The sequence below is a fragment of the Hyaena hyaena genome, unplaced genomic scaffold (assembly GCF_003009895.1).
Source record: "Hyaena hyaena isolate Hyena2069 unplaced genomic scaffold, ASM300989v1 scaffold_890, whole genome shotgun sequence".
Lineage (NCBI taxonomy): Eukaryota > Metazoa > Chordata > Mammalia > Carnivora > Hyaenidae > Hyaena > Hyaena hyaena.
In genome coordinates, this window is record NW_024081524.1 from 338,519 (window position 1) to 361,161 (window position 22,643).

General features: G+C 41.4%; 1 protein-coding gene across 2 annotated transcripts in view; it reads right to left on the minus strand.

Annotated features, from left to right (window-relative positions):
• MARCHF6 (membrane associated ring-CH-type finger 6) overlaps window positions 1–22,643 on the minus strand; it is a 79,775-nt gene that overhangs the window by 19,898 nt on the left and 37,234 nt on the right. For both annotated transcript variants that reach the window (XR_005526080.1, XM_039220460.1), the window contains exons 7-20: window positions 19,865–20,054; window positions 18,213–18,274; window positions 17,442–17,474; window positions 16,299–16,350; window positions 13,082–13,140; window positions 11,840–11,920; window positions 11,460–11,528; window positions 11,306–11,380; window positions 9,899–10,033; window positions 7,799–7,918; window positions 6,940–7,040; window positions 4,084–4,221; window positions 3,074–3,278; window positions 111–180 (exon numbers count right to left, since the gene is read on the minus strand). Coding sequence is in view for 1 of the 2 variants with exons in the window: in XM_039220460.1 (XP_039076391.1) it covers window positions 111–180; window positions 3,074–3,278; window positions 4,084–4,221; window positions 6,940–7,040; window positions 7,799–7,918; window positions 9,899–10,033; window positions 11,306–11,380; window positions 11,460–11,528; window positions 11,840–11,920; window positions 13,082–13,140; window positions 16,299–16,350; window positions 17,442–17,474; window positions 18,213–18,274; window positions 19,865–20,054 (1,390 nt within the window). In the remaining variant the exon portion in view is untranslated. The remainder of the gene's footprint in view (window positions 1–110; window positions 181–3,073; window positions 3,279–4,083; window positions 4,222–6,939; window positions 7,041–7,798; window positions 7,919–9,898; window positions 10,034–11,305; window positions 11,381–11,459; window positions 11,529–11,839; window positions 11,921–13,081; window positions 13,141–16,298; window positions 16,351–17,441; window positions 17,475–18,212; window positions 18,275–19,864; window positions 20,055–22,643) is intronic.

Here is a 22,643-nt window from a genome sequence, read left to right on the forward strand (position 1 = left end):
GTCCTAAAGAGATCAATATCCCATATTCAGTCAAAAATAAGGCGCAAACTATTTTAGGTTTAAACTTGAAAGATACAAGGCATCTATCTCTGCACATCATGAGCTCATACCTGGTAAAGTAAGGCAGATGAGGCTGGCAATCAGCAAGGTTATACACATGAAGACAATCAACAAAAATATCTGCAAGGCAAAGCACGAGAGTCATAAAGGGTTCAAATGTGCTCAACATATTTTAGGACGTCCCTCAGCGTGTCAGCATAATCCTCCCAGGAAGAAGAAATTGTTTATATTCCCAGGTTTCCTTCCATTTCACAAAAAAAAGATTTTTAAAGTAAATTTACCTATAATTTCAGTCAAAACAAAGTGTGTATTTTCATATAATCAGATACATCAGCAAGTAACAAGGATGTATAATTTGTAATCAAAGAGCATAAAAGTAAAACATAATCAGCTTATATTTTCCAAATTAAAATTTAAAACATTCAATTCTTATTTTTTTTTAATTTTTGTTTTATTTATTTCTGAGAGAGAGAGAGCGAGCATGAGCAGGGGAGTGTCAGAGACAGGGAGACAGAATCCAAAACAGGTTCCAGGCTCTGAGCTAGCTGTCAGCACAGAGCCCGATGCGGGGTTCGAACCCATGAACTGTGAGATCATGACCTGAGCCGAAGTCAGACACTCAACGGACTGAGCCACCCAGGCACCCCAAAATCATTCAATTTTTAAAAACAGTTTATCTAGGGGCACCTAGGTGGCTTGTCGGTTAAGTATCTGACCTCGGCTCAGGTCATGATCTCACGGTTTGTGGGTTCGAGCCCCACATCAGGCTCTGTGCTGACAGCTCAGAGCCTGGAGCCTGCTTCAGAGTGAGTGAGAGAGTGAGCGTGTGTGTGTGTGTGTGTCTCTCCCTCCCTCTCTCTCTTCCCCTACCCCACTTGTGCACATGCTGCCTCCCTCCCTCCCTCTCTCTCTCTCAAACATTTAAAATAGTTTATTTACTTGAGAAAGAGACAGAAAGAGAGAGAGTGCACATAGGTACAGGACAAGGTCAGAAGGAGAGAAACTCCCAAGCAGGCTCCACACTGTCAGCGCAGAGTCTGACTCAGGGCTCAATCTCCAAACACTCACTTTTTAATCAACCCCAACACTCACTTTTTAATCAAATTCTCAAAAAACAAGTTTTTGTGAAAAGGAAAGCTTCCTAACAGTGCTGCCTAATTAGACCTCTCTGTGACTGATGGCGGAACCACACAAGTGGCCGCTGCACACGTGATGTGGGGTCACTGGGTGGTGACAGTTCACACTGTACTTACTTCGCCATGTGCTGTCTGCTAGAAATGTACTTTCCCCTCACTGACCAAACTGTAATATATTTAAAGTGTACAACGTGATTTACTGTACGTACACACTGTAAAGGGATTCCTACCAGTGAAGTAATTAACACATCCATCACACCACATCCTTACAAGTTGTATTTACTTTTAATTAAGCTTAAATGTCAAGTGCCACGTGTAGCAGCGGCTCCCACATGAGCAGCGAGATAAAAAGGGAGCAAGCCCAGAGGAAAGTGGCTGCCCCCAGGGTCAGTGGCAGAGGAGTAGCGAAGGCAGACGCTGGCCTCTCCCTCACCAGGCCCAGAAGATAGAGCTCTAGAGGGAAGACTGAGAAGGACCTACAAAAACACTCCAAGAGGAGCCTGTCAGCTTTTGCTGCTTGAGAAACTTCCTACCGATTCTCTCTGATCTGGGCCAGAATGTACCTTCGCCTGTGAGCCTCATCTCTCATGACTCCCCCATCGCTCACGCTCACCTGCATACACCTCACCGTCTATTTTTTTTAAACATTTATTTATTTAGAGACAGAGAGAGAGAGACAGAGAGACCGAGAGAGAATCCCAAGCAGGGATCGATCTCACAAATCATGAGATCGTGACCTGAGGCGAAATGAAGACTCGGGCGCTTAACCAACCGAGCTACCCAGGCACCCCTACTTTTTTTTAGGTAGCCTTCACACCCAGTGCAGAGCCCAACACTGGGACTGAACTCATGACGCTAAAATCAAGACCTGAGCGGACATCAAGAGTCAGACACCTAAGAGTCTGAGCCCCCCAGGCGCCCCCACTCCACCCTCTGAATTCCCTGCAGTTCCAAACGTACCGTGTCTAACCTGCCTCGTGTTTTGGCATGTGCCTGGAATACCCTTCCATTTTCCAGTTTTATTCTCTGCCTGGCCTAACTTTAGAGACTTAAAGCATCATCTCCTCCCTGAAGATTTCTGAACACTTTCTGAAAAAGCTTTTTGTGGATAAGGATTGACCAACTGTGCAACACATCACTAATAGAGCAAGTGAGGTGAGGACCAAGACCTGACCATCAGATTTAAAGACACAAAAGTCACTGCAACCATTGTCAGGAACAGTATGGGTGGGCCTGGGGGGAAGTTCTGCTGGGACAGACACTTCCTTAACCAATCTGGTCTTCAGTTTCATCAGATATAAACACGAGATTACTATTCAATCTTGCTGTATTAGGAAGAATATTAAATAGGGAAAACGTTAAAATGCTCATTTCAGGTCCTGACCTGTAACTGCAACATATCAATAATGTTGTATTTCTTATTTTCACTAGGCTCTTTCACACTGCTGCTTTCAAGCGGCAGGGAGCAGCACAGAGCCCCAGCATGGCCCACCTCTGAGATCTGGTCAGCTCCTCTTAGGTTATACGCATTATGCTGCGAATGAGCGGGCTGGGGGTACTTGTCAGGAAGACTTAGGTCTACACAGAGGGCCACCTGCTCGCTCGTAGCACCAGCACCTGACTTCTGTTAAGCCATTTTTAAATTTTTTTAATGTTTATTTTTCAGAGACAGAAAGAGACACAGGGTGAGCAGAAAAGGGGGAGAGAGAGAGAGATGGAGACACAGAATCCAAAGAAGGCTCGAGGCTCCAAGCTTTCAGCAGAGGCTGACGCGGGGCTCAAACTCATGAGCTGTGAGATCATGACCTGAGCCAAAGTCAGATGCTTAACCGACTGAGCCACCCAGGCGGCCTATGGCTAAGTCTTCTGTTACTTACCCTGAGTGGAAAATTTAAAGGCCGGCGATAAGGCTGAAAGCCCACAGGCCCTCCCTGCTGGAGAATGGCTTGGTGGGCCGCGTGCAGGCCTTCCCCCACCACGGGAATCGCGTTGTTGTTGCGAGCGTGCTGATTATTGTTAACTTGCTGGTTTGCACTGTTTTCGTTTTCTTCCTGGTCTCCCAATAAATAGGAATGAAGATCCCTGTGTAAAAATTACGTCAATGAAAACTCTCACTTCAGATCAGAAGAAAACAGCAGACAGGAGGCTTAGTTTCTTATTATTCCTTATGGCAGAAAAAGTACAAGCAGAACCCATACACGGCACTATTAATCCCTCATTCTGGTCTAAACGTTGGTACCCGCTTTAAACTTTTCCAAATTTAATATGAATGTCTAGAGCACCCCCCAAAATTCGGTTCAGTTACTGTGCCTGCTGTGGCAGGGGACTCAACTAAAGCCTGCAGGCCACACACCAGCGACAGCAGAAATGAGGCGGCGGGGGCGCCACAGGCCACCGGCCCTCTCCAGTCCCAGCCAATGCACACTTCCCAGTAAGGCATCTGCAGAATGCCACATGCTTTCTGAAGAAACATTTCAACCACAAAGATTCCACTTTAAAATAAGTAGATGATACGCAGAGCTTGAAAAAAACAAAGGCAGTGTGCTGACTAAATGACCGAGAAACCCCCCACCGGGACAGGACCCCACAACAGTAAGGGGTAGGTCAGTTCGTGTTTAATGCACTGAAAAAAACGTTTACTTGTACCCTGTGTGATGAATGAAAGCACCTGGGCCAGCAGCGAACTTCTATAAGAGGACAGAAATACGCATATGTTGTCTATAAAAGGATGTACAATAATTGGGAAAATAAGAAAAATTAAGAATTTACCAAAGTAAGTATCCTATGCCCCTGCAGAGAGCACTAAATGGTCTCTTCTTCAAACTACTACCTCCTGAGTGGGGCACAGAACACACTTTGTCAGAAAGCGTATCAAGTGCTTACTTACAGCAAGTACCCCGCGGTTACGGTCCATGCTCGCACGAGTCCCTTCAGCCACTGCCGCGTGTGTCCCTGTTCCAGTAGTGCCGGCAAGACCACCTGAAGCAGGAGCAGCTCAAGTGACAGCTCACTCACTGGCGCGTCACTAGGACGATTACAAACAGCTGTGGTTTACAGTGTGACTCCATTTTCCATTACCAGTACTTCATGCCGTCATCTTTACACCTCGCCCCATTCGCCCTTGAAGCCAGCAAGGCTTCCCCCTCAGAATCCTCCAAAACCAGTCCCGACAGGGGTCGCCAATGACCTTCGTGATGACAACTGTGATGGTCAGGTCCTGGTCCTCACCTCACTTGCTGTACAGCAGCATGTGACACAACCGGTCACTTTTTGCTCCTCAAAACACTTTCCCACTGGACGCCCTTCTAGGTCTGTTAGCTCAGGGAGCTGAAGACAACGGAGGGCCCCAGGCTCTGTCCTCTCTCATCTATGCGTGCTCCCTGGATGAATGCAAACCCATGTGGCTTAAATTTCCACCTTTTGGTAAATTTCTATGCACCACTCAGACATCTTCCCTAACTCCTACCATTGTATCCAAAGTGCGCCTCAATGTCCCTATAGACATGAGGCATCTTCAATGGATCATTACCAAATTCCCACTCCTCCCTTTTAATCCAGCTCCTCCACAGCTTTCCTCATCCAATAAAAGCCAGCTCCATCCTTCTGGGTGCTGAGATCCTTGACTGCCTTTATTTCACTCCACACTCAAACAGCCAAGGTCCTGCTGACTGGATCCTAACAACACCCCGAATCTCACCACCTCTCACCTCCACCGCTACTTCCTTCATCCCAGCACTGGGGTCACTGGGCCTTCCTCCCAGCCGGCCTCCCACTTCTGCCCTGGACACCCTGACCCCATCTCTTCTCATCACAGCAGCCATGGTGACATTTATTAACCTGTATCAGATCACTCTTCTAGTCAAACCTGTCAAGAACTCCCCAAATCACTCAAGTTAAAGCCAAAATGCTTACAGTGGCTCATGAGACTCTGTAGGATCTGGCTTTCCAGGACTTCTCTGACCTCACAGCCAACTACCATGCTCCTTCTTCCACCCCAGCCAAAGTGGCCTCCCTGTGGCTCCTCAAACAGACTTTGATGTCACTGCACGTGCCTGACCCCTGCAAGGACAGTCTCCCTTCGGGAATGCACACGGCTCACCCCTCAGCACTTCCTACAGGACTTTCCTCAGCTGTCACCTCTTTAGGTCCTCATCAGTCACTTCTAAATTACAATCCCATCCTGGCCACTCTCTCTATTCTTTCTCTGCTTCCTTCTTCCCCTAGTACTTAACACCCCTGATATACTATGTATCTATTTTGGGGGGTGTCTCCCCCTCACTGAAATAGAAGCTCCACAAGAGCAGAGAATCGTCTGGATTCTGTTTTGTTCACGGTTACATACCTAGTGCACAGCAAAGACCAGGGATACGATGGGCCCCCATTGTTGTTGTTGTTGTTGTTGAATGGAAGAATGGACCAAATACTACTATACAGCCCCAAAACTGCTAAACTTCTAAGTGTAACTGACTACCAAAATTGGTCTATCCTAACAATATATAAAGCCAAAACTTAAGCTTCCTGGTTCTCACTGTAACCAGACCCAAATTCACTAGAAGGGAATGTGGACTTATTCTAGTGAGGGAAAAATTCAGAGAATAAAACCTTAATTTCTATTTTGAGAAAAGATAACAAAACGAGTTCCAGCTCAACCTGGGGAAGAAGGTCATTCTAAACAGAAAGGATGACAAGGAAGAGCTGGGTGTCTCAGGGAGACTGGGTGGAGGGGGCATGGCTGGAGAGACAATCCAGTCAGCGGAGGGCGGGACAGGACGCTGGCAAGTCACAGGAGACTACGGCCTGCACAGGACCTGGACATTAGGATGTAGATTATGGAGGAAGAGGCAGGGGTGTTAAGGATGGGTTATAAATGGAGAACAAGAGGAAAGCCTAAACTAAGGAAGTGGTAAATCAACTTGGATTAGATAAGAGACCTTTAAAAGTCAGACTTCGGTTAAGCGTCTGACTTTCGCTTAGGTCATGAACTCGCGGTTCGTGGGTTCAAGCCCCGCGTCGGGCTCTGTGCTGACTGCCGGCTCAGAGCCTGGAGCCTGTTTCAGAGTCTGTCACTCCCTCTCTCTCTGACCCTCCCCTGCTCACNCTGCCGGCTCAGAGCCTGGAGCCTGTTTCAGAGTCTGTCACTCCCTCTCTCTCTGACCCTCCCCTGCTCACGCTGTCTCTCTCTCTCTCCTAGAAATAAATAAAAAATTTAATAAAAATAAATAAATAAATAAAAGTCAGACTTAACAAGATTTAATGACTAATTAGAAGTCTGAGGAAGAAATCCAATTTCCCCACAGACTTCTGTTTAGGTAACTGAAAGGATGATGCAAGTCAATGAAAAAAGGAATGGGGCGGGGGAGTGGGGGAAGAGACTAGGTTTCTAGGTGACTTAGGCTTTTAAATCAAAAAGATTTTCCATCCATAAGCCTTATATATTAATTTTAAACTGTAATTAAACATACAATTATGACTACATTCCTTATGATGTGCTTTTCATATGAAAATAATGGTGGCTAACATGCTCTCATTAAGTATGGTAAACATTTCAATGCTGAACAAAGGCACGTTTCATTTGCATAAAAGTAAGTCTTCCTTTGGAAAATGTAGCTTCTAAACTAATGTTTATACAATCTAAAATGGCAAAACTCAACTATCAAATGATTTCCAGGATCTGTTAAGAAACGTACACTCTAGATTATTAATAAAGCTAAATCAGTAAAGCTTCTCAATTTAAAAAACTCACCTATAGAGCATGACATTGTACGGAAGAAAATTCGGCAGCAGACTCTTAATTATGCGTATAGGAAGCCAAAGCATCAGAAGAACAATGGAGCCGAAGACAATCTGTGTAGGAGAAAAGGCAGGACAAGGCTGTGAGACAAGTGGACTTCTGAACCTACCCGACCAGTACACAGCCGAGGCTATGCACCCACACACGGTCCAGAGTGCTCTCACTCCACAGACTATACTTGGGTCACTTTGTGGAGAGAATACATTTCTGGGAAGGCTGCTCCTCTCTCTCTCTAAGACACAAAGGCTCAAACAGGAGCCACAAAAGATCATCACTGCAAGGTATGTGAAGAGTCAGAAACTTACAAGGAAGGATCAGAATTGTCTGCAACTTAATAAACCACCTACAAGCATTGTAAGACATGACCCATATTAATGGCCACAACGGTTCCCAAAAGGCACCATACTGCTTTCTAAATGTTATTTTCAAAAAACTTAGCTTTACGTAATTTCTTTTTCCTGGCAGGGTAGAAACTTCGAGATACTTTGGTTTAGAGTTTAATTTAGAAACTATTAATGAATCTCCATTGCTCCAATGCAAATTAAGTGTAATTCAAAACCCCATAAAATGGCCATCAATTATACTACTAAAGAATCAGGGGATGACTGTTTTAGTCAACATTTACTTTATCAAAATAACCAACAGAACAGCTATTTGACAACTAAGTTCCACAGGCTTAGATAAACATAAATAGCTCAATATATCTACTCTACTAGTCCCTGACCGCCCCCTCCACCCCAAAAGAAACCCCAAAAAATAATACAAAAGGGTAGCACACTTTACTTAAAAAACAATAAAACGGTGTGCTTACCACTGACAAAATAAATCTTCGGAGATGCCTATAAATGGGCAAATGGATCATTTCTTGTACTGGATTAAAATCTGGATCATTCAAATTCCTTAGAAACCATAAGACACCAGGTCGAAGTACCTGCAAATATATTCTAAATGTTATGAATACTCACCAATATCTTCAGACTCTGTAGATGAGCTAAAATATTAACAGAAAAGCTCATAAAACTTAATAAAATGGACCCCAGAAAATTCACATGGCTTTCCTATGAAAAGAAGTTCCTAAATCAGAATCTATATGAAATAAACTATCTTGTGTTTGATGTCCATTTAATCATTCAATGAACAAATTAAGTATAATTTGTCAAGAAAGCTAAATCTCTAAGATAAAAAATAAGTATTTTTTTAAAAAACTGTCACTATAGAAGCACCTGGGTGGCTCAGTCAGTTGAGGATCAACTTCAGCTCAGCTTGGGTCATGATCTCACAGTTCGTGAGTTCAAGCCCCGCACCGGGCTCTCTGTTGTCCACACTGAGCTCACTTTGAATCCTCTGTACCCTCCCTCTCTGCACCTCCCCCACTCACTCTCTCAAAAAAATTTTTTTAAATATTAAAACAAAATAAAACTAGAAAAATAAAAAAACTGTCACAATATATATTATGTCATCTGGTGAAAAAATTATGTTGCAATTTATCAATGTTTAACAGAAGATCTGATTTCAGTCTCACACTCCCAAGAGGAGTTAGAAACCTCTCAGCATTTTCATTTTACTGTCTACATCCTTTTTCCGTTTCTCAGTGGAAATCATCACCCCAAGAGGCTGTGGGGGATGGGGCAATGGGTGAGTGCAGGTATTGGTCTCAGGTGGTTCAAGTTCACGGAGCTACCATGTGTACCATTTCAACTGCCCAAACTCTATTTCTCCATCTTCCAAATGAGGGGGTATCTGACATCTGACCTCTAAGGTTTCCTCGAACTTCCCAATACTAGGATTGTGTACCACAAAAAACCATCATCCCGAGAAGATGAAAACTTAAATGTAAAAGTTTATCACTTAACAGTTTACTTAAGAGGTTCTATATACAGTTTTGAATAGATTAAGTTAGTCTCAATCACTTGTTTCAAAGAAAGAATGTTAAGTTTTATTTGCAAGCAGAATTTACTGAACTTACACTATATGATTTAGGAGAACATTTTGACCTCAGCCCCCCTCCTTAATTCCTCAATCTCGCAAAGAACAAAGTACACCAAGGACAGCACTAAGCCATCCACACAGGATCGGCCGACCTCTTCCGGTGGCCCCACGTTCTCCATCACCTCTCACTGCAGGAAGCAGACTTGTCAGGTGGCTCGCTTCCTTCCCAGGGTATAAAATCAAAATGGGAATCGTGTCTGATTCTCACTATGACCTCAGCAGTCAGCACAGCATCTGGCCCCGAGGGAGTGTGTGGTAATATATGAGAGGTGAATCCACAGCAGCAAGTACACTTGACAAGTTACTCACTTTTATACTTCCCAAAGCGATAGAATGACTGTGCGTGACGTATACTCATCAAATACTGACCCTACTTTCACTCTCTTCAAATCAGGAAGGACTATATTCTAAAAAGAGGAGCAGTAAAGGTACCCATCTGGCAAGTGAACTGCAATCACAAAGGACCCTCACTGTGATTCCATATTTAAGGTACTTGATTACAAACTTTACATTTTGATCCTGCAAAACCATATCCTCTGGGTATTTCAACCACTGATTTCCTTGAATGGAGTCCAAGACAGACTCCTATCATATAAAATTCCAAGAATTTGTGTGAGAAGATAGCTACAAAAGATGCCAAATAAAACTTAAAGTACTTTTAGTTTTTTCCCTCAGTCTACTCAACTTTCAAATTCATAACTATAGACACTAATAATAATAAAATTTATCAATTTTTGAGACAAATATAACTAAAAACAGCTTAAAAACATAAAGCCAAACTCATCTATCAGCTATTCCCTCTTAGATTAAAATAACTGAGAAAATTAGTTAGGAAATCATAATAGCCTTTGCGGTAGGACATGTGGTTAAAACAAAGTCCTTCCTTTAAATGGACAGTGCTGGCATTTCCCTGAGAACTTACCTCTCTCAGCAACAGAATGAAGGAGGCAAAGTAGAACACATACACCATTCCCACCAGCCAGTGCAGAAACATGGTAGTACCTGGCGCTGACTGAAAGCTCAGCTCTCGATCTTTCAAGGTAGCATCAAACATTTCCTAAATCAAAACAAACAGGTGAGAGAAATCTGTACCACTTACATTTACCAAATGAACATCTCCATCTTTCAGGAAATGACCACATCATCATGTGTGGGTTATGATGCTCTAGGACATAATAGTTCTTCTGATGTCATTGTGTGATGTGACAGAAATATAACTGATACAAGATGTTATTTCAAAGATAGATAATGACACTTGAAATCTTTAAATATCAGAAGGAAGACTGATAAACCAATTGGTGAATAAGAATTACTAATGCAGGGGCACCTGGTGGCTCAGTCGGTTGAGTGTCCGACTAACTGGTTTCAGCTCAGGTCATGATCTTGTGGTTTTGTGGGTTCAAGCCCCGTGTCAGGCTCTGCACTGACAGTGCGGAGGCTGCTTGGGACTCTCGTTCTCCCCCTCTCTCTGTCCCTCCCCCACTTGCACTGTCTCTGTCTCTCAAAAAATAAACTTAAAAAAAAAAAAAAAAACTTTACTAATGCTGCTACTGTGAAAGACCCATTTTTGGTTAACAATACCTTTTTTCCTTGGTTACAGGATGGCATTCATGACAAGTTTTAACAGTAAGGTATGGGTGAAGAAGACCCAAAGGCAGCTTTTCTACATACAAAGTATTTTTGAAAAGTCAAAACCTGATTATCACGGACAGCCATTAAAAATTATAATCAAGACTAAGCATCTTAGTTTAAAAAAAAAAATGACCAAAGTTGAATTTACTAAACAAAGATAGTCTTATCAGATTGTTCTCTTTATGTACGTAATGTCTTGGCATTATTGTAAAATTTAGAAGGGTAAAATGGGTACAAAAATTCTTCGCTGATTAGAAAGGTTCCAGTCAAAATACTCTGACATCAAAATTTTGCAAAGCCTCAAAAAAAAAATTAGGTACTCGGGGGCGCCTGGGTAGCTCCGTCAGTTAAGCATCCGACTTCAGCTCAGGTCATGATCTCACAGTTCATGGGTTCAATCCCCGCGTCAGGCTCTGCGCTGACAGCCAGCTCAGAGCCTGGAGCCTGTTTCAGATTCTGTGTCTCCTTCTCTCTCTAACCCTCCCTTGCTCATGCTGTCTCTCTCAGAAATAAATAAAACATTTTAAAAATTTAGGTACTCAAGAAATATTAGTAATGTTAAGACTTCACAATGATACATCCTCAGAAAAAATAAGCAAATTATCATCATGTTGAGTTTCCTTTAAAAAATAATCCATTCTAAACACCTTCTTTTTTGAAGCCTTTTAGATTATATGATAATGAACAATAAACTCACCAGGGAACAGATATCCAGCCACCAGCCACAAATGAGTGGGAACACTCCAATCTCTACCACCACTAGCAAAGAGACCTTAGGTAAAAACAGAGACCGTCAGTAACATCCAAATGGGGAGAAATCATTTCCAGTTTTAACTTCTAACAGGAATTACCTTAACAACAATATAGCAGACTCCCAGCAAGCGACGAGACCTATGAAATTTAACAAGAGTTGCCAAGCCCTACAACATCTAGTCAAGGAAAAACGGAGCATTTAAAGGTACAGTGAAACAGGTACTTATTTAGGCAACACTTACTATTATTTGACATATAATTTATTTCATACTCTATCTGCCCTCATCCTCACTACATATATCTACAGTTTTTTGTTTTTGTTTTTTAAATAGTTTATTGTCAAGTTGGTATCCATCATATATCTACAGTTTTTACTGAGAGGACAAGAAAAGAGAAACAGTTTTGTCATTAACAGGAACAACTCTTTGGTATGAATAACAACATCACTGAACACCCACGTTTCTTAATTAAAGGATACATGACAAATTATCAGTGTTATTGCTAAAAGTATATATCCAACTATTGTTGTGATTAGACCTTCAAAATGAGACGCTTGAACCTGGAAATAAAAATAAATAAAATTTAACTTTACCATATGGCCTACGTCCCAGATTAACATTGTATGAACAATCCAAGCAGACTAAAAGTGAACTGTTATAAAACAGCTATAAAATCCCCTTTGAATGACATCTCTGCAAACCAGACTCTCCCACTATTACATATCATAAAAAGATGAGGCAAAATCAAATAACACTCTACTCAAGCAGACAAAATAAAAGCAGAGTGAATTAAATTTTACAAAATTAACAGCTGCAATACACTGGTCTCCATTCTATTCCAGCCTGAGGGGGACTCTCGAAGGGCTAAGCAATGAAAGCAGCAAGGTGCCACCCAAGCGGCCCGCCTGCCAGGTACATCTCAGCTGCCTCACCTCCTACCCCCAGGAACGACTATTGACATTTCCCTTGTTCTCCAAATCCGTTTCATTTTCAACTTACAGACAGTAAAAGTGTGGATGGTGACAAATCTTTTGGGTTCCTGAATTTCAGACAGCAAGTGATGATAGTTTGGGAAGTCAAATCTATCAAAGCATTTATCTGAACCTTTCAAGTGTATAACTGTGAGGAGTAGAGCTGCAATTAAACACTGAAACACATCTCTCTGCCCTTTTAGAACACTTCAGAATTTGATCTTTCCAGATTTACATACACAAATTCAAAAGAACATTCCAGATATATCCGCTCTTCCTTGAAAGACTAGATCTTTCTGGTCTACAAAATCTGGTCTACAAAAATCTGGTCTACAAAAAACTACAAAATCGTCGTAGTTGACTATCCAAATATTTATCTACCTCTAAAAACAAGATGTCAAAATTAAAACAAATTCTTTAGAAAACACTAGAGTCTATCATTCCAAAACAAACCAATCAAAAATCATCCTGTAAGGAAACTGTCCAGTGGCATGCCTTGACCCAGCCAACAGGAAGGAAGACAGTGCATCATGGAATTCAGAGCACATCTTCCTCAGCTGGCAATATTATCTACTGTCTTGGGCCACTGTTAGTTTAAAAAAGAAAAGGAATGAGATCATGTTGGATAATTAGTCCTTTGCGTAAGGCAAATTGAGAAGTGAAGAAACTCTACAACACTGTCATTTACTCAACAAATACCATATTTAGGGCAAAGTAATGAAAGTAAGTCTATAAAAGTATTATACTCACGTGTTCTTCAAATCCCAAACCAACAAGGGAGAAATGACCAATATGGTAAGGGCAAAATGCTAAAAGGGGAAGAAAAAACTCAATGAAAACTTCAAAATCAAAACAGTGAACACTCCTAGTACCAACCCCACACTGAAAGGAACCAGAGCTTCTTCGAGAAATGAAAGATTCCAGAACTGGATTAAAAAATGTACTGCCTGGGGACATTCTCCATAACCGAAAAACAACAAAGATATCAAAGTCTAACAGGCTCACGGTAAAAGGACACAGGAACCATCATGAAGGTCTCACAGGCCAAAGAAAAGACGATATGAGCATCAAAGAATGACCAAACTGATGGAAACACAGTGAATGCTTCACAAATACACGAGTTCACAATACTCAAAAAGGGTAAGCCAAAAACAAAACCACAAAAGGAAAAAAATCAACACAAGAAAAAACGCTTTCATCACCCATGGAAATAGCACATCAATTCCTTACCCTGAAACCTGATAACTGAAGGGAAAGAACTGCACACCTGTCCTGCTTCTTCTGAACAAACAGGTTCAGGTTCAGGTTAACTATGATGTTACTTACGTGTTCCGGTTCAAAGGAAATACAGAGACAAAGGAGCAAGGTGGTGGACAGCATACAAGAAGCAATCAAACAAATGTAGGAGAACTGACCTAGTCTATTCAAGAAATCAATGGCAAAATAGGGTAGGAGTAGAGGAAGGGAGCAAAGAAGAATATTCTAGATCAAAAGGAACTTAAGACTTAGCAACCAAAACTAGTGTGTAGACTTTATTTTCACCCTCATTCAAACAAACCAACTGCAAAATGACATTTAAGAAGACAATCTATGAATTTTTAATATGATGGACTGTTAAAAAAAATTAAATTCTGCTAATTTAGTACAATGTGATAGACACTATGATTGAATGAAAAAATTTTCATAGTGAAACGTTTTATAGCCTCTTTTCCTCAAATCGTTCTTGTCACATTAAAAAAATTTTATTTTTCTTAATAAAATGTAATTTTATTTTCTTTACGGCAAAATTAACTGAACAGCACAAATTACTATGGAAGCCGCGAGGGGAATTCAATCATTAAGACAAAATTTAGAGTGAATCTACAGGGATCTGGCTACCACACCTTTCTAACTGATTATATTCCATGGGTAGAAATTATTTTGAACAGGTATTCTCAACATATTTAAAATTATAAATTATTACACATTATTTTACTAATGAATTATGTGTATTATAAAGCACAAGAAATTCTTATAAGAGTTAAGAAAAAACTACATGCAGAATTTTTCCTGTTTTGTTCTCTCACCCAACTCTGACAATGACTCAAACAGACTCCGAAGAAGCACCAATTGTTAGCAATCAATTTCTATCCAATTACACAGCAACTACCAGATGAGCATCCTGAAATTAAGGTCAGTTTCTCACAGTATCATTCCCTTCTACTAGAACACAGCTGCATTGTAAGGATACAATTCTGCAACATACATGACCAAAAGAGGCCAAAAATGCAGGTGGAAAATTCCAACAGAGCAACCAAAGTAGGAAAGAAATAGGAGTATGCTTAATCCCAATGACCATTCACTTTTAAGGAAAAATGTACTCCTAAAAAGAGGAAAACTTCGTGCTTCACTTCAAAAGATCCTAAGTATACTATATACAGGTTTACGAAACAACTTTTTTATAGCATAAGCTTAGAAGCCACATTGAAACAAATTTACTTAGATTTGCTTTGCATAAATGAGTGCTCCCAATTCTATAATTCATGACTTGTTTGTTTTTAACGTTTATTCATTTTATTTATTTTTCAGTAATCTCTATACCCAATGTGGGGCTCAACTCACAACTCCAGGGTTAAGAGCTGCATGCTCCTCCGACTAAGCCAGCCACATGCCCCACTATAATTCATGTTTTAAAGGTGACTTGTTCCTCCAAACATTAATTTAGCATTAAGCTTTTCTTGCTAGAACAAAGACAAAATCTACAGATCATTTTTTCTCTTAAAGAATCAAAACAGTTTCACTCTATGTATATACCAATTATTTTACAAAATGAAGAATGTATGCAGAATAATCTGCATTTTCACATTTCTACACCCTCCCCCCACCCCTGTGCAAAAGGAAACAAAGGATGATCTTCCTATCAATTTGCATCTTAAATAGCTACTAAAAATTAAGAATCAATGGAACTTTTTCAAGATAATTTTGTTTCAACAAGATACCTTTAAATTTATTTTGTTCTTCCATAAATAATATTCAGAAATAATTTTTTTTGTCTCATTCTCAAATCTACGTATTCAATTTCTTTTTTACAATACTTCAACACTTTCCATTGAAGACAACTGCTTTCTGAGTCACAATGTGGTCGCCAACCCAAAGCAAATAACTGGGAATTCAGTGTAAGAACCTTGGGAAATCTATACTGCTGCTCCTCAGCAGAATTAAGGGGTAACTTACATGCAGAAAGGAGCAATTTCTCAAAGATCAGCCCTATCGAGAGATATGTAGTGGGAGGTATCTCTATGAGACACAAATCACAGCACAATCTAACAGTCTGATTCTAACACACCCTTGAGAGGTGCAGGAATAGCATCTTTCTCAAAGCAGAAAAACCTGTGAATTCTGTCTCCTCGCCCCCATCCTCCTTTCCCTAATTACTCCCAACAGGAGGGACTCATGTGCGGTCACAAAACTCTCACAGCTGCAGCTATCAAAGTGTCTGAAAGTGACTTTGCATTTACTGAAATTTGCTTCTAAAGGAAATTCACACTTGGGAAAGGTTCACTCTTCTCCTCAAGCCTATACCCGTCTCTGGTGACAGCTCCCAAGCCAGGGTCCCTGGGAACGCCTCAGATAGGACTGTGACAGAGGAAACAAGATCTTCTGCCCGAGGAGAGAACACACAGATAGTCGCCACAAAACTGGCTCCAGAGTCAGGATGATGCATATTCTCAACTCAGTCTAAAATCAACTTCTATAAAAAGAGACGGAAATGCCCTCAAAGAAACAGAGATGGTAGGTAACTACAGTCAATGTCGCTTAGGAAAGAAAAGGTACCTGTACACCTGGGGCCTTCCAATCCAGGACAACTAACTAAAACCATTTCATACATCCCTGTGTTTAAAAACAAACACAAAACCCGTAACAAGGATACAAAAAAAAACTAAACTCCTATCGTATTACCATAAATAACAGCATAAACACCACTTACCAAAAACAAGAATGAAGAGTGTGTTTAAAGACACCACCCAGAAGACATGCTCCTAAAAGAGAAAAGCGTTAGCAAGACATCCAATTCTTACTGTGCATCTAACCCGACTATTGCCCTTAGACAGGAATTTTCACTCTATATGTGAAGATTTCATTTCAGAAGTTATGTGCAACTTATTTTTCATTACATAGCTCAGAAAATTAAGCCTAATAAAACTCAAGTTCATAATGTTGCATGTAGGGAAAAAACTCAATCTATAAACATTTCCTTTTCAGAAATAAGCCACTACAAATGACACATTCTCATAAATAACGCCCAGATTTCACTTAAATCAAAAGACACTGAAAATTTCCAACTAGAGGAAAACTGAAAATCACATTAATTCTGAACTTTTTATCGATGTAAACTGCACGGTGCTTTCCACTGTCCATTTTGTTCTCACGGCTTCTGCAAGGTCATCTGATGTTCCTTGGTTCCCTTTTTCCCCCCGCCCCCGACACCCCGGTTTTCTCAGCAGGGCTCTTAGAACTCTCGTTCCCACCAGCCACTCATCCACTCCCAGTACGCGTTACGTGCTGCCACCCCCAAGACCGCCTGGCATGATTGCTCCACATGCAGCTGAAGTCATCTCACTACTCAAAAATCCCAAGTGATTTCGTATTACAGAACCTGGAAAGAGCATCACTTCTCCTTTAAAGAACTATTCCTCACCTCTGACTTGTACCCTTTACCAGGAAGGTAAAGAAGATAGGTGAGGTCCGGCAAACAGTGGAAACCTAACAGGAAAACGGGCCTCTCACTGGAAACACTGCAAAGCTCCTCTATTTTTACCAGTTTAAAAGACTCCCCCCACCCAAAGAAAGATCAAGTTCTTCCTAACTACAATCTGTATTTCATTTTGTCTTCTAAAAATCGAGTAATCAACAATTACCTTTTTAAATACTATTACCTTTGTTATCTGCCAATATTTCAATACACAAAACAAGCCTTTCTTCAACATATCAAGTAATCAAAAGGCACAGGGCATGCTGACCTTTAGTATAAAAAGCCAGCACATAATACTGTAAATTTGAAATTGCTGAGTCATTAAGATCAACAATTAAATCACAACTCTATTATTAAAAAAATATTAATTTTACTTACTAGAAAAACTAGTGATCCATCAAGTCCTAGCATCTAAAATAAATAACAATATGCATAAATTAAAGATGCAACAGGATTTGTTTTTCTATTTATAAAAAAGGCTCAATTTCAATCATCTGTAAACATAATCCTTATCTGCTACTTTCTAAAACAGCTTATCATTTTCAGAGAGTAAAAAACTTACTAGAGTTATATCTGGGCCTCCTTCTATTCCACATCTTATGATTATAAAATCAAAACAATTCTATCTTGAATTTAATTCTTACATTAGCTATGGAGCCAGTCAACGTTTCAGGACCTATTAACTTGCAGTATCAGAATAATATTTCATTTAAATTTTTCCTTTCTTCAGAAGTCCACAATGTGTTTGTATTAAAGGCCAGAAAATAGAAAAATAGTATTAGATTATAGTTTTAATATTTTTACCCACAAACATCACTTTTCTCTAGAAATTCAAGTTCTACTGCAGTTTCCATCAAATGCTAACTACAAGTGTATACATATAAACATTCCCAATTTTAAAACAGTTTCAGGTTAAAACACTAGAATGCAGGGCACCTGGGTAGCTTAGTCAGTTAAGCTTCCGACTCTTGATTTTAGCTCAGATCATGATCTTACAGTTCATCAGTTCGAGCCCTGCACTGGGCTCTGTGTTGACAGTCAGGAGCCTGCCTGGGGTTTTCTCTTTCCACCCCTGCCTTGTGCTCTTTCTCAAATAAAAAAATTAATTAAAAACAACAACACTAGATAGAATGCATGAAAGAATCTTACTCTTTCCCACGTAAGTTCTTCTGCAGCTCGGTCCCACTCTAAAGCATTCCAGTTCATGTCATCTGGAAATATAATTGTAATTTAAAGATTACTGATGGAACCTGAACCATAAATAATAAAACACATTCTTTTAATTTGGTTTGTTATAAACTACTGATGAGAAGCTGAACCACATTACTTGCTTGTTAGGTAGGAAGAACACATTATATATAATACACACACACACGTAAATGTAATACATACATAGGTGATTCTAGATTGTGGTTAAGTGTTAGAAAGGAAATAAATAGGATTATGTGAAAGAGAGGAACTAAACAAGAACTAATCTGGCAAATTTGAGAAGAATGAGGAAGGCAGGGGACAAGAATTCTTCAGGGGAGAAGGGTGATAGAAGATAGAATACGAAAGGCAGACTAAGATCAGATCATACAAGAGGGGAAGGTAACACTGGATTGTGTTTTATTTGTTAGTATAATGGAAAAACCACTACAAGAATTTAAAGGCGGATGAGCACTACGAACACTACGTGGAGCAAGAGCCCAAGGAAGGAGCTACTTAGGAGCTACGGGGTTAGACCGAGAGAAGGAAACGGTGGCCGCACCAGGGTAGCAGCAGCAGGGCCGCATTCTCAGAGCCTCTGAACACACACTCGCCTCTCCCCATGAAGGCCCCTTGCTCCCATTACACAACTGGCTCCTCATCCTTCGGGTCTCAGCTCAGCTACCACCTACTCTGCGCTACCTAGACCATCTATTTACAAAAGGTCTCTCCCAGCAGCAACCTCAGAGCAACCCGCACATTTATCACAATGTGTAATGAGGTATTCCTGCCTCTTCGCTCAGACCAGAAGTTCCATGAAGGCAGGGACCAGTGCCTGGCATCCAGGAGGCACTTTGTATCAGTGATGTCAAGTGGGCCCAGAGACAGTATGGTGCTTGACAGGAAGACTCTGGGGCAAGAGGGGGAAATGGAGGTGGTGAGCTAGTAACAGCTGACTGGCAGGCACGGTCCTGGATTTTCCTTAACTTTCTAGAGTTACAAACTACTAGAAAATAAGAGAAATGGTCCCCTTAATGGCATCTGGCCTGCAGTGTACACTTCAACTGAGCTGTGCTGACTTCATAGAAACGGAAGGGAATAGGTAAATCTGTATCAAATCCCTTAAAAAAAACTAGGATCTATTACAACTTACAAATAACTTCTTCCTACTCATTCTGTAAAAGTCCTCTGTAAAGCAGGACTTTGGAACACAAAATGTGGGGCTCCTGGGTGGCTCAGTCGGTAGAGCGTCCCACTTCAGCTCAGGCCATGATCTCGTGGCTTGTGAATGTGAGCCCCCCATCAGGCTCGCTGCTGTCAACACAGAGCCTGCTTGGGATCCTCCATCTCCCTCTCTCTACCCCTCCCCAGCTTGCACTCTCCCATAAATAAACATTAAATACATAAATACATAAATAAAACACAAAATGTACCCTGCTTCACAGAAAAAGAAAAATTACACATATGTGTATCCAGAAATGCAAGTTTGCCAGAACAGAGTAAAAACAGGTTAGAAATACAACTCCGAGACCATGAACTTCTGAACACTCTAGGCCTTCTCCGCGGAACTCATGGTCACGAAGGACGCGGAAGGAGAGGCCGGCGGGCGTTACCCTGGGCCCCGTTGTTGGCGTCGGCGGCATCTTCCCCGCCCGCGTCTTCCTCCTCCTCGTTGTCCTCCTCCTCCTCTTCTGCCTGATCGTCCTGGGCATCGGGGTTTTCGCCCACCACCGCGTTCTCGGCCGGTGGGTTGGCAGGCTGCTCAGGGGCCACATTCTCAGCACCATTTCCTCCCGCTGGAGCCTAAAATGACAGAGAGCCCAGAAATGTAGCTAACGTGTCTCAGTTTTACTCTATTTCCAAATCGCACTCTTCTTGCTAAAAAAATAAAACTAACACACTCTGTTAAAACTCCAAAAAACACCTCTCAAAGACATCTTTTCTGTAAGTATTTGATTGTGATCCAACTCCGTATATGAGAGCGTAAGTTCATGTCACAGTGTGTATACTCCTTCAGTATACTTTAGGGGTTTCACAAAGCAGTACAGAAAATGGATTAACAAAGCTGGCTAGCTATTCTGAATGTATGATTCCATAGTCCTTCTTTACCTTAAAAAAAATTTTTTTAAGGACCAAACTTTAACATTTCAAGCACATCCCAAATGAGTTACTAGTGTGGTTAAAGAAGCTTCTACTCACGCCAGCAGAGCAAGAATCGAGAATCTGGAGTTAAAGCAATATTCTCTTTGTACACATAAAAGCAGTACAATAAAACATATCACAAAGTGAAAAAATGGAGGCGTTCAGCAGAGTGAAAATAAGCAGCAGGCTGACGGTCTTAACAGGAGAGAGAAACCCCTGGAGCTCACAGTCTCAGGAAACAGCTGCCTCAGCCACAGAGATCCAGACCGGAGTTCTCATTTACTGTAACTAGTGAAAGGCAAACTCCAGCAGAACCAGGGCTAGATTCCCCATGACTGTAGTCCAACCCTGCGACAAGAGAGCGCTGGGCACTTCTCTGGGAGGCGGAGCAAGGAGGAGCCGTGAGACTCAACCAGGGATTCTGACCCAGGCCGGCATCCCTGCACCTGCGCTCTGAGCTCCTCAGGAGAGACAACCCGGTTACTCCTACGCCAGTGTCTCCGCAGTCTGCTCCTCTGTATGAACACGGGTCTCAGCCACTGTCCAGCAAGATCCTGGAAAGGTCTGAGGACACCCTTGCGCCCTGCTTCAACCTCTGCCTGGAGACTAAGGGGTTGAGAGGATTCCTTCACAGAATGATCTCAATGTCTTCCACACAGTCTTCATCAAGGCTCCTCGGGGGAAGCCCAGAAAGTTCTTGTGGAACCTGGACCTGGGGAGCCATTATTAGGATGACCTCTGGCTCCTCAGCCACCATCTCATTTGGGGATGACTTTATTTGATCATTCTGGACTTCTCTATCTCTTGGTGTCTTCGGGTGCCCTTCCAACTCCATTCTTTAACTCTGGGAAGAGAGAACTCAGATTCTCCTGGAGGGCGGCAGGGCAGTGGGGGCAGCTCATGAGGAGACTCAAACCCCACAACCAACTCGGGGAAAGAGCTGCAATTCTTTACTGCCTTCACGGACTACCTCAGGGATGAAAACAGATTCACTTACGTACCTATTTGTTTACACCCGTACAGATACAGAACTTAATCCTCAGTTATTAGTTAAAGACTTGAGGAAAAAGTTTCTTATTCTTGCTCAGTAGGTGAACCTATCCACAGGGACTCTTGTCAGTTCCTGTATGCGTTTTCTTCTGGCTCTTTCAAAGTTCTGCTACCGACCAAATGCAAAGACACAGCTACAGTCAAGGAAAACACTGAACTCCCATGGAGTCAATGAAGATTCTAAACAAACTGCATTAAATGCTTCAAAATAGGAGGTACAACCCTAAACATATTAATACTACCTAAGAAATGCCTTTACTTTGTAGTCTCGCATTTTGTGTTTGTGATTTGCTAAGGAAAAGTTACACTGTTAACTCTGTAAAGAAAAAAGTATGACAGAATTTGGGGGTTCCTGGGTGGCTCAGTCAGCTGAGCATCCGACTTTGGCTCAGGTCATGATCTCACAGCTCGTGGGTTCAAGCCCCACGACGGGCTTTGCGCTCACAGCGCAGAGCCTGCTTGGGATTCTTTGTCCTCATTCTCTGCTCCTCCCCCACTCCTGCACACTTTCTCTCAAAAATAAATGAACATTTAAAAACTTAAAAAAAAAAGTATGGCAGACTTTGATGACATCAAGCTACACACTGACAGAGCAGAAAGTCCTTAAATGAAAAGTTAAGTTGTTAATTATCACTCTGAGTATCTTAAGAGTCAATTTTTCATAATAAAATTGTATGAAATATAAACAGATTTCCAACGGAAAGTAGTTAATATTTTGACATAACTTCTCAGCAACCAACGCACCAAAAATTATTTACCTTATCCTCTTTCTCTTAACACTTCTAGCAAATGCTCCTGTATCTAACGTTAAGCATGGCATCTCTCATCAAGAAACACTGAAAATGCATGAGACTGTTAACAGTGTTCCAATTTTTCTACTTTTGGTGATGTTGCTACGGGGAGCAGAAAACACAGGCATCTTACATAACAAGAGACTGATGCACCAAGGAGGTATGGAGCCTCCTCAGAGCCAGGCAACATGTCAGCTTCACATCCAGAAGTATGTGTGGTAACTTCCAGGCCAGTGTTAAGCAGTAAATCCAGGCAAAGGAAACACAAGAGCGCTTCAGTACACCCTTAACATTGTTCCCAATCTCACCAGAAAATTAAGAGGCAAAGTAAAAGTAGCCTTCTTTTGATTTTTTGCATCTCCCTTAATCTTCTCCCAAACCTTTTCACTGCCCTGCTTCCCAATGTCAG